The sequence below is a fragment of the Orbicella franksi genome, chromosome 12, assembly GCF_964199315.1.
Source record: "Orbicella franksi chromosome 12, jaOrbFran1.1, whole genome shotgun sequence".
NCBI lineage: Eukaryota > Metazoa > Cnidaria > Anthozoa > Scleractinia > Merulinidae > Orbicella > Orbicella franksi.
In genome coordinates this window covers 11,387,380-11,404,595 of record NC_138156.1, presented here as the reverse complement: position 1 = coordinate 11,404,595, position 17,216 = coordinate 11,387,380, and the positions used below count along the sequence as shown (strand labels likewise).

Below are 17,216 nucleotides of genomic sequence, written 5' to 3'. Positions count from 1 at the left end.
CTGATTTAAGTATTAAGCATGCACTTTGCTGTTTTGAACATAAGAATGCAGACCGCGCATCGGCAACACAGCCCTGGAGCAATTTGTTTTCCCAACTAGGTTGATCAATCAAGCCGCCCTGCAGTTGGCGGGTTCTAACGTCAACATCAATTCCCGATTTCATATCATCTCGCGATATTTTCCGCATAGGATCAAAAGCTGTCGAGATAAATTTCGTGTGGGCTGATCATGATTTTTTTCTCTCGAGTTTTTTTACATGTAGTTTCTTTTAAGCAAATCAGATTTCAAACATTGAAATATAGCTCATATTTTCAGGTACGGTGCAAGAAACTTGTACCAGTGTTCCCACTTTAGAAAATTTAAGGCCCTCCGTGAGATTGACATGCGAATCCTGAGCCGCATATGATCTTTGTATGGCGTAATATTCTGGTTTTAGGTGGGCCTTACAACGAACGAGGTTGGAGGGGGGAGGGGCAGTGTTTTGCTCAAGAGACTTATAAGCGCTCTTAAGAATATTTCGAAATGAGCTGGCAAATGTACATAACAACAAGAGATTGATAACAAATATTTTCTCTCGCGCGCGATTGGGCTAAATGCGTCACGTGACTGAATATGCCCCGGCTAAACTGGGGAATATCTGAGCAATATTCCCCAATTTTTTGCGTTTTGAGAAAAATATTTGACGGATAATAAACACCAGGAGCTCCTGTAAACACACAATAGCCTTCATTTCACTTAAAAAATTCTCTTCCTCAAAGCTCACGGTTTTCCTCGAGCAACGCTTTCGGAAAACTATTTCCTTCTCGGAACAGATAATGTCCGCGGACAAATACCCGAGCATATTTTCGCATCAAATGGAGGCTATTGTTTATAAACCTTGAGTATCAAAAAACGTTTTCGATTTACTGGTTTTAATTAAGCTCTAAAAAGTGCAATAAATCGAAACTGTTATTCATTTTACTGAACAAAAGCAAATGTTACTGTAGTCGTAACCATGCCATTATAAGACAGAACCGTTCGTTCTTCGCCCTCCACAATCCTTGCAAAGGATGACTTCCAAAAGAGACCTGGGCGATGGGGAGGAGGTAGGTACATTAGGTCGCAGTCACTAGACAATCAAAAATTCCTAGTGATTGCAAAGTGGCTAACGGAGAGGGAAAAGTACATGTTACGTAGCGAGGTACAAGTTCTGGAAGGACAAAGATTAAAATACTCGATAGCCAAGAAAAATGGAGCCATGAAAATAATGTATTTTTTATTGAAGTCTAACTAAGTAGCGCGGGAAACGAAGTACACATGAAATACTAGCTGATGTCAATGAGTTCCCCGGACGACGCAAAACTGAATACAGATCATATCTAAGATGATCTCTTATTGTATGTAGTTCTGTCGATAAGAACATCGTCATCTATAATTTTAGCAAGAGAAACTTTGGTAAGGCTTCAATTTTACAAGGTGTTTTAATCAAAAGGAAGACCGTACATAGAAAGTTTTGTTCTAATTTACCACCACTCAACCACCAGCGTTGGTCAAATTAATCCCCCCGTTTACCATTTGCTAGGATACATTTTCACTGGGGTGGGAGATCGAGAGATCCTGTCAGAGTAAAGCGCTCTGTCCAAGAACATAATACAAGGACGACTTGCTAGTTCTACGTTCTGGCGTTCAGCGCACAGACCAGTTGGGTTCATAATGAAACCGCATTTCCCAGTATTTGCTTGTGCTTTGGAATAACTGTGTATGTCAGCTGTTTTCCCAGTGCAACAAGAATACTTGAAATCTCCCCTTTTCCATAAATTTGCCTCTCACCTATTGAAGTAGCACGACCAATTCTGGTTACCGCTAGATTTTCATCCGTTTCACCGATCCTAGGCTAAAAATGTTTATTCTCCTCACTGATTCCATGGGTTTCTTTTATCGTTTGGTTTTGAGAATCTGCCGGCAAATCAAGAAAATTTCAATTAATTTATGATTTTCGCGCCTGCCGGACAATGTATTGATACTGGAAGGAATAAGCCTGGAAACACTCTAGTGCCTTACAAATGAGAGGCGAATGAACGAGGAAAGTTCTTGTCGCAGTTACGAGTCACTAGTTTGCATATGCAAGTGAATATATGAAAGACCATATATCTATCATATCGTCATAGTTTGCATATGGGTAAGATCAGCATTTGATAAAGTGTCTTTGAGATCCTAAGTTATAATACAGCCTCTGGTAATCCCTCAAAGACTTCATCATCTGAATCCTCACTTTGCCTCCTACGCTTCTTTCTCTCCCTTATCATCTTTCGTTCCTGCATCGATTCCAAAGCGTGCCTATAAATCCTAACTCCCAACAGCGCACTTACAAAAAAGTTGATAGCAGCCTGCCATTTGCTTATCTCCGTGACTTTATCCTCTCCAAGACGACACGAGAGAGGCTGAATATGCGAAATGATAAAATACCCAAACAGACAGGACATACTGAAAATGACTTTTAGCAGGTTCTTTCTTTGCCAGAAGGCCTCCGCAAGACCTTGCACAAGCGAAAAGAACGCTGCGCAGATCCAAAGACGAGTTTCTTCGCCTTCAGAACAAGCCATAGGACCATTCCCCTCTACACTATCGATAAGTCTCAACACAGCCGTCCAGAGAGTAACTAGGAACACAGCGTATGTTCCTGTTGGTAGCCATGACTTCTCATCAGCTTGATCGTCTGACTCTTCTAGCTCTTCAGTCACATCAAGGTCTATTTCTGTGAAATCAAGTTGTCTCAATTTGGGCTTGGGTTTGGCGATGGTACGCCTGTTGGCTTCGGCGAAATCGTAGGCACTCCTTGATCCCGAATGTGCAGGAATACTGTCCAAGGTTCTCAGAAATCCTGCTCCATCCCCTTCGCTCAGTGAGTCACCATAGCTAACCGTCTTTGGAGCGGCAGAGCGCCGAGTCCTGTTCTGAGCGGGGCGCCGCGCAGTGGTAACATTACCATTCAATTTCTTGTGTCTTCTCGGAGTTGCATGTACGTTGGCAGTGGTCAAATGATTCCTTGGTGTTATAACATGACCTTTAGCTCGTCCAGTGGGATTGGGCTTACGATGGGACACACGCCCCGCGGGTGAATTCCCTCTACTTGCTGGAAATTGAGCGGGAGAAGACCCACGAGCTGCCAAGTGTCGAACTGGAGCGGAGACAGGCGATGCAGAACGGCTGGAACCAAATCGCGCCGGAGATGTACCACGGTGTGGCATGTGACGAGCAGATGACGGACCCTGATTGGGCACGTGGAAGGCAGATACTGGTGCATGGGTTATTGCATAACGTGCCGGCGATGACGTTCGGCTTTGTATGGTTGGAGTAGGCGAGGTGGCTCGTCCTGGGGCGTGTCGTATTAGGCGAGGAGTGCTTCCCGTACTGTTTCGACGCTGCTGACTTGCAGACAATAAGCTCGATCGATTCCAAGCGTTATCGTCTCCGCTAATCTCAGCCGAAGTCATTTCTGGGATGTTGTTGGGCAAACTGTTTCCTGTTTCCATTACTGGTTGCAGTATAGCTAAAAAAAAAACGAAAATGTCATTTTATTTAGAAATGTAAGCTGCAACGTGAAGTTTCGTAACATAATATTAGCCAATACTGTAATGTCTTCACCTGATTCACGACTCCTTTCAGTGTTGCTAGACAGAAAAAAAGTTATTGAAATACCCCTAAGCGTTATTCATCAGTACGGTGTGATTTTTTAATTGGTGTCCTCATCATGCATACATTAGAATTGGACCAAAGAAGGTTCAAGAATCGCTTCCAAATATATATAAGGTGGGAAAGGCTATGGACCGAACATGCTTATGATAAGCCCCACATCCTGCACATCAAAAACTGCTTGTTCCTTATTTCAGAGTTGCAAAATAAGCACCTAAATGCGGCTAACCGCCAACAATTAAAGGGTGGAAATTTAACTTTCGGCCATCAAAGAAATGGTGGAGATATGGAGGAGCTCTGGATATATTTAATCAAAAGCTTGACAGTTGATTACAGCCATTAAAGACGACGCTATACAAAAGAACGGAAAGGTGATTGTTAGGCTAAGTTGTCTCTGTTGGAACCGTTCAGAGATGACGCAAAAAATGAAATGAAAGACAAGATGTAGTACTGTTCCGGAACACAAAGGACGAGATACAAAGGTTAAACAATGCGATTTATTTGTATCCAGGACAGACAGAAAGACCCGCAAGCTTGAACGTACCAATTACCGCTCAGCACAAATATTAAAAGCTCCCGTTCACAAAACCCAGATTGAATTTGGTGTGTAGAACATGTCAGTGCGATAAATATATCCATGACATAATAAGCATAATCTGTATGATCATTTCAAGATCACATGCTCTGATGACTCAAACATTATAGTCATCAATGCCTTTTTTGCACGGATTCCAACTGAGAAAAACAAACCACCTTATAATTTACTTCATGATTTGACACTATTTCTATTCGTGTTTTCTATTTTCGATGCAGAAATTCGGATGACGCCAGCAGTCAAAAGTTTAGTTTAAGCCGCTATGAGATCAGCTACCCAACCTATCAAGTCGCGCAGCGAAAGCAGATCAAGTACCCTTTTAAAAAGTATCCATAAATCCCTTTTTGGCGGTTTTCACCGATTGTTTATACCACGTTTCAGAACTTTCAGATTGTAATTTTTTCCACTATTACAAGTTTTTTGAACTTACGTGAGCCCTTAGTTTGTGTTTATGTTTTTTATTCGGTATGATGAATTGAGAGTCCAAATGGCGCGCTTTCGCACGAAATCGAAGTGTCACCATGCTGCAGAACACTTTAATTTGTTTTAATTGTAATCAACTTATGGCTAGCTCGCAATCATACGAATTGAAAAACATATATTAATGAATTTAGGGCATTAGCCGGAAAACCGTTTTACACTCGGTCGAATTCGGAAATCTCCTATAACCAATGGTAAGATATGCCAAGGTTATCTGATATACTTTTCACCAGCAAGTGCTTGGAAAGAAACGTTTTCACACGAGATAACTCCAGATCACGTGAACATTTTAAAGTGAATTTACCTTAATTACAAGAAAAGCTCGCTTAATAATACACAAAACAAGTGAAGAAATTTTTTTCCAGGGAGGATTTCGTACAAATATAATGACCTCGGAGCTTCAGATATTTAGCACCCTGGTTACTCGGTTTATGCGTTTGATATTAAAAAAAACGTTTCATCTCATATGCAAGCTAAATAGAGCCATAGACGATATAATTAGACCGCTTTTGTCAGCTTGGAAGAATTTTGAATCACCAGCAACCTTCAATTTGCTGACCAAAATGACATCGTTTGCCGTGAACAAACCTTATAAGAACTTATGACTATAAAACGGGTTTCGCGGTAGGATCAGAGTTGTTTTGACGAGGGAATATTTGGACACGGGCACAAAGTGCTAATAAGCAAATTAATGTACCATGGCCTGAAACTCCCCGAAAAGGAAAATAACTATTGCGTGTACCTTCTTTCCTTGGCTCAAAATCGTCTGGAAAACTCTCACTGATGTCCGTTACATGGGTACCAGAGTCTGAATCAGCCATATTTTCCTACTGGCCGTAAAATACAACATTTAAAAAACCTTGTACAGTTTCCCCAAAGCTGAGATACGATCGGCGATCTTGGCGCTCATTTGCCCAAGGAAACCTTGTTATACGTGATCGCAACAGGATTTCGCTCGAAGCGATTCAACAAGCTTTCCTTATTGGTCAGTTTGATTGGGTGATAAGTAAAAACCAAACAATACGCTTAAGGCGCCATGACACAAAGTACCGTGTGGCTAATTATTGGAAAATCAGTTTTGTCGTCGGAGGTTTAACCCAAACTTTCCGCATTGTGTTTAAACTTCCAACTTGAATTCACTTAATTATTTATTAACCAATATTCGGGTGTTGGAGTAATTAGGTAATGAAGTATTTCAATATGTGGTCTTTATTCCCTTTGTGTTAGGTACATCATTTACATAAAAATATACCAGAACGATAATTTTAGATTGAGACTCGTGAACGCAATCGAAAATTTCGTGGGACTTTGCAGCATTCTCGTATTTAAACCATCTCGTGCATGCTTGTCTTTCAAACTGGTGAAAACAAACCGTGCAACCGACAAATTTTACTTCACAAATTCAGCTAAAAAGTTCAAAAAGATTGATGATCTAAGCTGCGACTCAATTATTACTGTTTTTCTAACAATAATTCACAGCTTCCTAGGAGCCTTAGTTTAAAAAAATGGGAAACTGTCCATAACAATAAAATCAATGGTTTATTTGGAGCATTGTTTCCAATTAAAGTTGCAATAACACAGCATTCCTATTTTTAAAGCGATATTGAAATATTGATGACGTAAGGATTAAAGGGTTTAATTGGAGGCTGTAAATCTCTATTTGTCAGCGATATCACGGCAGAAACCTTAAGCGGGGTCAGTCGAGAGGAGAAGTGGGAGGGGAAGTAATGGTTCACCAATACGCCTCTTCAACACTTAGCTCGTATAACAATTCTCCGTAACTAATATTGCAAGAAAAGTAAAAATGCTGTGTGGTCCTGTGTTTTGTCATTTACTTAAATAACATTCACTTTTGTTATTTACTGCATCCTCCATTACAAACCATTTTACAGATTTGCTTTATACGGTAATTGACAGTTTTTAAAAAAATGTTAGCAGGTTTGAGTTAGACGGGCCTTGAAGCGACGGCCGGGCAGTTAATTTCCTCCATCAGTCATATTGCGGCAGAACCTTAATTAAAGTGCTACTATGACGAAAATCGCATCTTTCAAATTTAAGCCATTTTAAAACATAGACAAGAAGTCTGAAGAATTTTGTTTACTATTCTGAAATATTTCTTTTCGTTCTAGAGATATTCAAGTTTTTAAAATATGAAAATTAGCTAAGTGATCATGAGTAGAAGAGGGAGGGAGGGGTGTTGTTCCAATGCTGACCTCAATCATTCAAAACCATCTAGCATAACAACGAACAAATTCTTTCCCAACTAACCAAATGTTACAGAAAAGCGGAGTATCCTGGGAATCCAAATTTGAACTAGATACAAACTCATAAACAAACTAGAAAAAAAATTGATACATCCTTGTATACCATATGCTCGAAACCACCGGTTGACCAAGAGCCACAGGCGTGGCTCGGATGTGAAGGACTTGAAGCGTTGCAAATGTTTAGAGAAAATAGACCTGAACGTCTGCAAAAGCAGCATTGTAGTTGAGTGAATACGTTTTGAAAAGTGAATCTTAGGTGGGCCTTAACATTCTTGCAAGTTTTTTTCAGTTTTGGTCAGGGCTTTAGCATGCACTTGATATTCAGAACAAAACTCAAAACAAATTCTATTGTCAGTGTGCGATCGACGAGCCATCTTCTTTCCAGACATGTACCACATGCATGCATGCATGCAACCTGTTCAGTATTAATAAAATCTCGTATCTCTTATTTCTGCTTCCATCTTTGGAACAATTAGTCAGCCTTTCGTTCGCTGCCAACTAAACTACAAATAGTGAAATGATCTTGGATGAGACTAACTTGGAGTTGGCAGAATCTGAAAGTACCTGCAGCAATAGGACGGCTTGGATCGTTAACTAATAAGGAACTCGGCCAGCTTGAGGCGGTGTTGATGAAAGGAATTTCTAGCTGAAACAAATAAATACTGAACGTATTCGGCAGCTCTGGATTGTGTTGTTGTCTAGTATGACCTTTCTTGGCCAAGCGAGCCGGAATGGAAGGTAAGGAAGTAAATTCCACATGTCACCCCTACTCCTAAATGAATCCCCCTCAAACCGTTCTCAGATCACTTCCAGCTTAAAAAAATCTTGAAAGGACCTCAAAGTAACCAATCCTTCGAAGCGAATGTTTCTCAAGTGTACAGCCCAAGTGGCTTAACACGCATTCTTATCCTCCATAAAACAGATCTACGCAGTGCGTATGGAAATATTATCAGCCGGGGAAAGGACTGAATGTTATACCTAAAAATAACTTGAGAGGGATTACCGTGGGAGTAAGGTCTATATGTGAGATGAACTTGACATTTATTGCATCACACTTTTCAGGTATTCATTAAATTGGCACTGTTGTCAGTAATTACATATTTATTTTGGCTTCGGACATTGCAAGACGTTAGTTAGACAAAACACTCTTCAATATTAAGTTGGAAACAGCCTGATGACCGGTTGTCACTCAAAGTTATGAATGGCTTGGTAACTGGCCTATATATAAAAATGTATTATTTGGACTGATATTTGGATTGCTGCCTTGATCGCATTTTCTATGTCAATCCTGTGTGCCAGAGCATCGTGACTGGAAGATTCTTCGCATCAACGGCAATATTATCATGGGAGACATACACACTGAAAGCACTGCATTTGTATGGATAAGTAAGCTGGTCTCCGTGAGAAAGCCAGTAAATCTAAGCGTTATGGGAGAACGGTTTCAAACCGATAAGGATCAACTCAAAACAAGATTAAGACCGTCATCACTGTTACAGCAATTGTGGTGGACTGGGTCATTCCTGTGGAATCTGGTGTTCGCCCAAATTGGACTTTTTCGCCCAAACAAAAAAAAAAAAACCTTGGAGTTAAAATAGCGTTTTCGAAAACGTGTGTAAAGAATGAAGCACCTATGCTTTTAAGATCGTTGGATGAATGACAAACACACTCCTCTAAAATCCAGTAAGGCTACTGATGCCATCATCTCCATTAAATCCGTGAGCTATTTACACTATTTCTTTGTTATAAAACCACCGTACAGAGACATACCTACATACAAACATAACTTCATTTTCATTCAAATTTCGGAGTAACCTGGTAGTGCTAATGTCTCCTAACAAAGAAAAATAAATAGACACCACCAGCTGCAGCTTTTTTGTAACAGTAAATCTTTAATTAAATCTACCTGGCTGTTTTTTTGCCAGAGAGGTGGCCAAAATCTATTGCCATTTAGAATTGTTTGCCATAGTTGCCTCAATCTACCAAAGTAGCTTGTGTTGACCCAGTTGGCCAAGCAACACAAAAATCAACACAAAGATGAACAAACAGGCACTGTTTGCAGAACCTAGGCCAGTCTCGTTTCATTTGTCAATCATAGAACAAGGCAGGTGGTAAGAGAGAGCCAAAGTACTTTATACAAAATATTCCTGTTTTGGAACCAAAATGACAAATCGTGGCAGCAAAGTAACGTTTATGAATAATAAATGAGAAGAGAAGTAAAATAGAAGTCTTTTGTCATTTGCCGTCAATGCAACACGGCACCGATGACGTCGCATGCAAACCTATATTTCTTGACACATTCCCGTCGACGTTTCGGAACCATTTTGTGGCCGGAACTCGTAGTTTGAAATGGTGTAAAGCTAAGTTTGCATATGGTGTTCTGGCACTGAACAATGGAAATACCTTATGCAATTAGTTAGACTTAACAAGCTCTAAGCTTACGCTAGGCAAGCGTGTCTGAACCCATTAGTGACATTCCTGAAATATCAATTTACCACGGCTGGTGAATGCAGCCTTCTTTACCGTGCGCGTGGACGTCTCGTCGTCCTTGAAGGCTACTCCACATGTCAGCCGTGAACATTTGATGGCATAGGACAACAATGCCCTCTTGTTTGTTATCAGTTAGTCTTTGTTCTTGTCACCTGTCTGTTTAACAGTTGATTAATACTGGAAGGAGAAATTACATTTTGACAACTCCTGAATGGGAATTAGGGAGTTTGCATGGATTCATTCCCTTTTTTTGGCAATGGTTTCCCATGGCTCATACTCGTTCCACTTTCAACAGCATCTTGCTTTTGAATTTTACATTGTCAGCGAAAGCGGAACTACAATAAAATCAGGCGAGTGAAGCTCAGTAACTTTTTATCACGTTCTAGTTCCTTCGATGTCGTAATTAGTGCTTCATTTCCATTACAAAAGCCAAAGCGGACGCAAAAAATCAACAAAACACATAAAATGCCAAGTCCTCTGAAGCGTTGCCAGATAGTCAAACGGAGAGGTGCCAAGCTGGAAGCTTATTAACAGACGGATCAGTCAACGCGAGCAGAAATGATGCTAATATCAGAGCTGAAAAGTATCCATTTCTGGGCAAGTGCCCTGGTGGAGCTGATTGCGACTTTCTTTTTCATTTTCCTTACCACTGGTACAACCATCACGTGGAATCCGCTTCATCCACCGTCCACGGAACTGATTTCTTTGTGCTTTGGGTTCAGCATTGCCACACTGGCCATGTGCAGCTTGCATCTCAGTGGCGGACACATCAACCCCGCCGTTAGCATTGCCATGATGGCCATCAGGAAAGTTTCCGTTTTTCGAGGGATAACCTACGTTATTTTTCAGCTGGCTGGAGGTAAGTGTACCATAAAAGACGTGTTTGCATTGTTGGTACATAATTATAAAAGGATGTAAACAACTTTACTTTTACCTTCTATATTCAGTGATTCTTCGGAATTTAGTACTCGGTGAAAGACTAACGGAAGATTCTTGAGATAGCAAAAAGATAATGTTTATAGATGTAAGAGGAAGTCTTTTTTTCAGTAACTTCGTTTCGAACGAACGAACGCATTTAGACCAACGATCTTAAAAGCATAAGGAAGATAGAAATTATCCTACAAAGTTTGTCCGCTCTTCTCAAGAAAAAAAGAAAACGCTTGCAAATGTTCTTTTCATACCAACCATATATGTAGTGTTAATTTGGTAAGGTGCACAACAAGTCTTCTCAATGTCCTTTAATGGCAATATTGAATGCTGTCAAACTTCTAATGATCATAGAAAACGAATAATAACGGCCGACCTTTCTTTATTTCAATCCAAACAACACCGTTGAACTGTTGTACTATTTCTAAAAGAGTAATCTTAGGTACGAAACAATCGCGAAAAACGTGACTTGAATAAAAAACTGGCTGAACACAAGTTATGGTAGTCATGTGGGTTAATAACAACTTTCGTGGACCTGGTTAAATCGTCTGTAAAACCGCCACATTTTTGTTCAATTCTCTCACTGAATGAAAATTACCGAAGCGGGTTTTGTATTTTATGTCGTCGCCTCCAGAGGAGAGCTGGCAAATTGAATATAGAAAACGCCCCTAACGCTTAACGAAAACGCTATGACAGGTATTTGGCTCGCATACCACTTGGAATAAATTCTAAAAATATTTAGAATGTTTTCACCCAAAAAAGCTTTCATTCCACACATGACTTAACATGCATGTTAAAAGGGCATAAGTGGGACTTCTAGAGTGATTATTACTCATACTTATGTAAGCTTATGAAGATTGTTATATCACTTATCTAATTGAAACCTTCCAGCAGACTAGAATTAGACACAATGCAATGTCGAGTGGAAAACGTATCTAATTTTCAGTTTTTTGAACTTTTTGACTATGTCTTGGAAACAAAGATCTGGGTTTACTGCCGCCATTTTGATTGTCCGTCATTGTTTCCCAGCAAAAGCTACTTTATCAACTGACGTCTTTTGCAGCAAACTTGTCAAGGGCTTCAAAAGTGCGTGGAATACAAATGCAAATGCCTGTATAAAGCGTGGCTGTTTCCCATTTGCTGTAATTGATCAAGCAAAAACAAAGAACGTGTGCCCTTCGTCTCGGAGAAAAAAACATCACCTTTGAGATAATACACAATCAATTAATACACACTAGCATCCTTTGTTTTTGAGTTATTATTTTTAGAAACTTCATGTAAGAGTTAAACAATTAAAATCGCCATTGGCTCCCGACGGGGTCGGTCAAAATCTTAAGAGACATCAAGCTAGTTGATATACAGATCTTATCAATAGCTTACGTTATTAATGGTAATTTCTTCCGTCCATTAAGACGAAGTTCAAGTGGAAAGCTCTTATGAGTTCCCATCCCAAGGCAACACCTACCTTAATTATTCTCTCAAAACCGATACATTGGCGAACAATGCATCGATAAGTATAAATGGACAATGACCTTGGTGAAATATCAGAATCTCTGAAAGTTAAGACTTAATGGGAAATTCTAACGATTGGCAGGGAGGAGAAACACATTGTTTGCTCGGGTCAGTGATTGGGCAGCAAAAAGGCAGGAAATAGCGGCAAACTTGCTAGCAATGCTGCTGATAGTCAACAAGATTCCGGACTAAAAAAGACGCCTTCTGTCTTACAACATTTGGTGCAATATTGCCGTTGTGTTTTTTTTTTTTTCGGGTTGGGTCTATGCAAACTGTGAGTTCCACATGTTGTCATTGGCAAGCATTTTGTGTCGTGTAAACAATTTTTAAAAAATTCCATAGAGGCAATACCGAACATTCTGGGCGGGCCAAAGATATTACGGATATCCGGTTCAACCGCGCAGTGACGTTCGCCTGAAAAAAATACGTGACACTTTAATGATTCTGCTCTCACTGTGAATCGCGAAAATATTTTTCGTCAAAATGGAGGTTCTGCATCAGGGCAATCTTTGGTTGACTGATTTTTGTATGGCTCTTATATAAAAAACTAAATAACACTCAATTTATTAATTGAAATACAAATGATCGAGTGTGGTGTGGTTTTGGGGTAGATAAGGGAACATGTTTCTAAAAGACATCACGCAAACAAAAACGTATATTTACAAACCAAAGCTAAAGATTTTGCACGCACTGCGGACCGTTTTTAAACCGTCTTTATGCACACAAACCCGTTTTGTTATAATGTTGAAAAACGCAGACATGCAGCAAATTTACATTTTTCAATCAAAATGATAAGATATCTTTCTATTCTTAACAAGGTATCGCTGGCTCAGCGGTATTGAAATACATCACACCTGACGAGAAACGCGGAACCCTGGGAGCGACAGTCCCAGGCCCCGGTGTGACCGCGGCACAAGCGGTAGGGATTGAAATATTGCTGACATTCCTTCTGGTCTTCACTGTGTGCGCTAGTACAGACTCCAAGAGGAATCACTATGGATACGAAGTCCCGCTGTCTATCGGCCTTTGTGTAGCTGTGTGTCATTTTATTGGGGTGAGTTAAGGTCTCTAAATTTATAGCCTACCTCACACTGACGCTATAGACCTTAAGGGTTTAACAATCAAGCTGTCCAATAGAAAACTAGTGATGTAGAAACGAAACATATTGGTTGCCTGGGCCAATAGTGCGGTTAAACCATCATTACTTGTAACTTGTAACATCTCTGAAATAGAACACTTCTATAGATGCATTGCGGGCCTATGTTGGGAGGCAAGGGGTGCTTACCATTTACAAAAACCATCCGGTTGGAAATTTCAGGCATAAACATTAAACAATTGAATGCCACGTTGCGGGAGAAGGAATCGGTATTAAGTATATCCACATCAGCTAGAGAGACTTAAAACAGCGGAAAAATAGCATCACCTCAAATCACAGCCCATATTTTCTGAAGCTTCCCAAACGGAATGGCGCGAACCATTTGATTTTCCAACTGGAATTTCCGGTTTTCCCATGTAAATAGTAAGTGCCCCAGATTTATTGTGAACTTAGTACAGGTAAAGCTCACTTTGACGCAGTTAAGATCAGTTAAGACTCGTTGAAAACCTCAAACAGCAACCACAACACAGGCTGACACCGTCTTTTAATTTTTCTTTTTAAAAGTAGTCTCATAAAAAATAAAAGGAACACACATGTACACGCCCCCCCCCCCAAAAAAAAAGAAAGGAAGAAAAGAAAAACAGACACATAGACAACAAAAACAAAGCGGCAGCAGCAGCAGCAGCAACAACAACAACAACAACAACAACAACAACAACAAAAAACCAGTAAAATCTTGAGTTGTTCCCGATGTGCCTCAAATCCAGCATTTTCCTCTTGGATTTAGAGCTCTTTTTCTTCCTGCTTGTCCATTTTTACGAGCAACAAGGAAAAGGATTCCCTTAACAATTGCTGCAGCTTTTTCCGACCTAAAACAATAGTTTGCTGCATATCTGATATTTAATCTTTGCCCTCCTCCTTAACTGAAAAAGTAATTCAGATCTATGGCGGATATACAGCTGGCTAATTTCCACAGCTATAAACACCATGATCCACAATTCTTCCTTTAGTTTGGCTCACATTGCATCATAATTTAACTTTGTGCTTTACTTTTAGATTGGTTTTACGGGATGTGGTATAAATCCTGCACGTTCGTTTGGTCCAGCGGTCATCATGAACAAAAAAGAAATCTGGGAGGATCACTGGGTATGTGATTACAGGGTCTAACATTGAGCAATTTACATATTTCTAGATTATTACAGTACAAAAGAGGCTGTTTAAGGGTGAAAACGTATTTGGCGAGGTAGATATCTTACACAGCAACTCAAAAAAACGCAATGAATAAGCATTCGCCGAATATCAAACTTTTACAGAAAGCAGATTTTCGTTGCCAGATAAGCTCTGATACAAATTTGAAAAGAATAGAAAATATCTTTCAAGATAGATTTGTGCTATGTTTGACAAAAATTTAAAAAGATAAAGTAGTTAAAAAGATAAAGTAGTCAGTGCTAAATAGCTTATATTTAAATGGCCTCTCACTAAGCTTTCATCCACAGTCTTCTAACGAAAACCACAGAAACGTTCTGCTTGGTCAATAGTTTTCACCAGCTTAATAAAAAAACTTGTGCAGCACCATTAATACTACTATGAACATAAGAAATTCCCGGCAAATAACTTTCATTAGAATTAGAACAGACTTTGGTTTCATTCCCAGCCTTGAAAGTTAGAGCACCCCTTTTAATAAAGACGGGGTTGTAAAAGACAATTTGCCAACTATTTAAATCTTGAATGGAATCTTTGTTTAAACTGTTCCCTTCATAAGCTCTTCAGTTTCAAATCATAGTCTGTATCATTCTGAATATTAAAAAGGCGTGGCTTGATTAACTGCCCCAAGAAATTTAAGCCCGAAATATAGAATACTATTTGTCACACGAGTTTAAAAACTCAAAATCTTACAAAGAACGTATGGGCTCATTACCGTTTTTGCCACCCATACATTTTTGCAGTTTTGCGAGATCGAGACTACCGAGAGCAACACCAGCTGGTGGCCAGAACGGGACTTAAACCCGTGACCTCCGGATTTCAAGTCTGGCGCCCTAACCACTTTGCCACGCTCCCTCCTCAGTATACCAATGGTTGATCACTGAAGTTCACGGTGTTCCAGGCTAATGGAAGGGAAAATAGATGAAACCAAAATAGATGGTTTCTTCTTACTTCACGCAGAAACACCGTGAACTTCGATTAATTAAACAAGGTGGTAGCCAGCCAGCTCTACCCATGATACCTTTCAACATTGCTGCGCACGCTTCTGACACTTCTGCAAGACTAAGTTTTCCCGAAACGCCTGTCATTTTAAACATATCTGTGTGTCTTTCAGGTGTACTGGGCTGGACCAATTGGAGGAGGTTTGGTGGCAGCACTTCTGTACCAGTTGGTTTTTCGATCCCGAAAAGAGATGGGCGCCGCTGCTGAGTCAGTCAACGAATTGGATCTTTACGCAGATTCAAAGCTGTAAACTGTCGGCTGATTGCAGCTACGCTCTTCTTTTTTAAAAGAAAAAACCTTGCCCTCTAGATTGTTTAGTTATCGTGCTGAGTTTAGCTTAGCTTTTTTTTGAAAGCCTAGTTTTTTTATCTTTATGTAGCTTGTCAAAGCATGACCAAGCATTGCTGCCGATGTTTTCGCTGAGAGCTAAGTCAGTGCTTGACATTTTACGAGCGCAAAAGTGGTCTAAAGATTTTTCAATGTACATGCGGATCGAAAAACTTTCATTATGAACAGTGTGAAATTTAGCGAAGTAAATATAGAAATTCGTAACTGTGGTAAGCTTTTTGCTGAATAACAAATCAAAAGAAGATTTTGTTTGGTTCAACACTTTTGGGCATCTCATAGGCCGTTGAATCATTTGCTTTTCTTCCACTAAATATTCGACAAGCAATCTTGTTTGATTAAGAAACTGTATGTAAATTATCCCAGATAACTATAATTTCTATACATTCCGGAACATTGATTATTGAACTTAAGGCGAAAAAATGACGTCCTGCGTGTTACATCAATACAAGTAGGAGTAGTTAGATTTTTACGTTTTTGTCACAGCCGTAAGGCTTAAAGTGGGCTGTTTTCAACCTTCAGATGAGTTTTGAGCACTTCTAACTTAGTTCTAGTTTAGATTTGTTAGTCGTTTTAGAAAGTCAGTGTTTGTTTGTTCTTTGATTTTACTCTACGTATCAAACGGTATATAATTGTAGGACTTATATTATGCATTTGAAGGATACTTACCCGATTTCTCAAGACGAAAATTTTAAAATTCCTCTAAAATTTGGTCGATCAGTCAGTAACTCAGTGAAAATAAACGCATTGAGTTCTTCATTGATTAGAGCTGAGTACACGATTGAGTAATGGGGTAGAGCTACAGATAATCATAACGGCTGCAGCACTCTCGCTTCCTTCTAAACGACTAGAATCAAGGCTTGGTTAATTATTCAATGATGATTTCCCACTACACGCAGTCTTCACATTTGGTAGTCTGAAGTAAAAACTGTTTATCAAGTCTTTGTGACCGTTCAGAAAGTTACCGAAGGCAAAAAAATACATCCGGCATCCTGGGGAAGAACGCTCGATCAAATTGTTGCATTCGGGCCAAGTGGTCCATATCGCCCTCCTTACCCGGCCCCGGTTTCTGACATATGATGTTCTACTACCCCCCTTGATCAGATGTTAGTCCGTCGCCGGTCCCCCCTTCTCTTCCTCTAGGACCCTAGAGAATGCTTTTGTCAGGTTTAGTGGTGCCTCGTTGTGTTCCACCGCAGCCGGTGTGCCAACCCGAAATACTTGATCTAGAGACCAATTCGAGAAAGAGAAAAATCACCGTATGATCATTTTCAAAGAAGTTTTGCAGAAACTTCAATTTCTTTTGAAATGGAGTCAAAATCAACTCCATGCAGGCCGCCCACCATCGTGACAAGAGAACAGGAACCACGCAAAGCAAATGCACGTTTGCGGTATTTTCAAGATCTCACTTAATAGGTTTTTCATGGGGACTCTATGGTTGTTTCAAAAAAGGCAGAAAGAGGATATTTTCGTAATAACTTAAACGTACCAAATAGGCCATTTCCGAGCTGTCTTTTTCCTATGTGTCAAAACGAGACTTCGTGCGAAACCATTCAAATGAAAATGTGTTTGGCCTACAGGTTCATTTTCATGCAAATTAAACCATTTTCATATGAAAGGTTTTGCATTAGGA

General features: G+C 39.8%; 2 protein-coding genes across 2 annotated transcripts; one reads left to right on the top strand and one right to left on the bottom strand.

Moving 5' to 3' along the window:
* Positions 1-2,027: 2,027 nt before the first annotated feature.
* On the bottom strand, positions 2,028-3,543 carry LOC145464094 (uncharacterized). Its single transcript, XM_081447908.1, has one exon. The coding sequence runs from the start codon at positions 3,510-3,512 to the stop codon at positions 2,199-2,201; it is 1,314 nt and encodes a 437-aa protein (XP_081304034.1). The 5' UTR covers positions 3,513-3,543; the 3' UTR covers positions 2,028-2,198.
* A 6,311-nt stretch (positions 3,544-9,854) lies between these two features.
* LOC145463507 (aquaporin-4-like) lies at positions 9,855-16,968 on the top strand. The gene is made up of 4 exons (XM_081447258.1): positions 9,855-10,357; positions 12,756-12,991; positions 14,090-14,179; positions 15,351-16,968. The coding sequence occupies exons 1-4, from the start codon at positions 10,057-10,059 to the stop codon at positions 15,486-15,488; spliced, it is 765 nt and encodes a 254-aa protein (XP_081303384.1). The 5' UTR covers positions 9,855-10,056; the 3' UTR covers positions 15,489-16,968.
* The last annotated feature ends 248 nt before the right edge of the window (positions 16,969-17,216 follow it).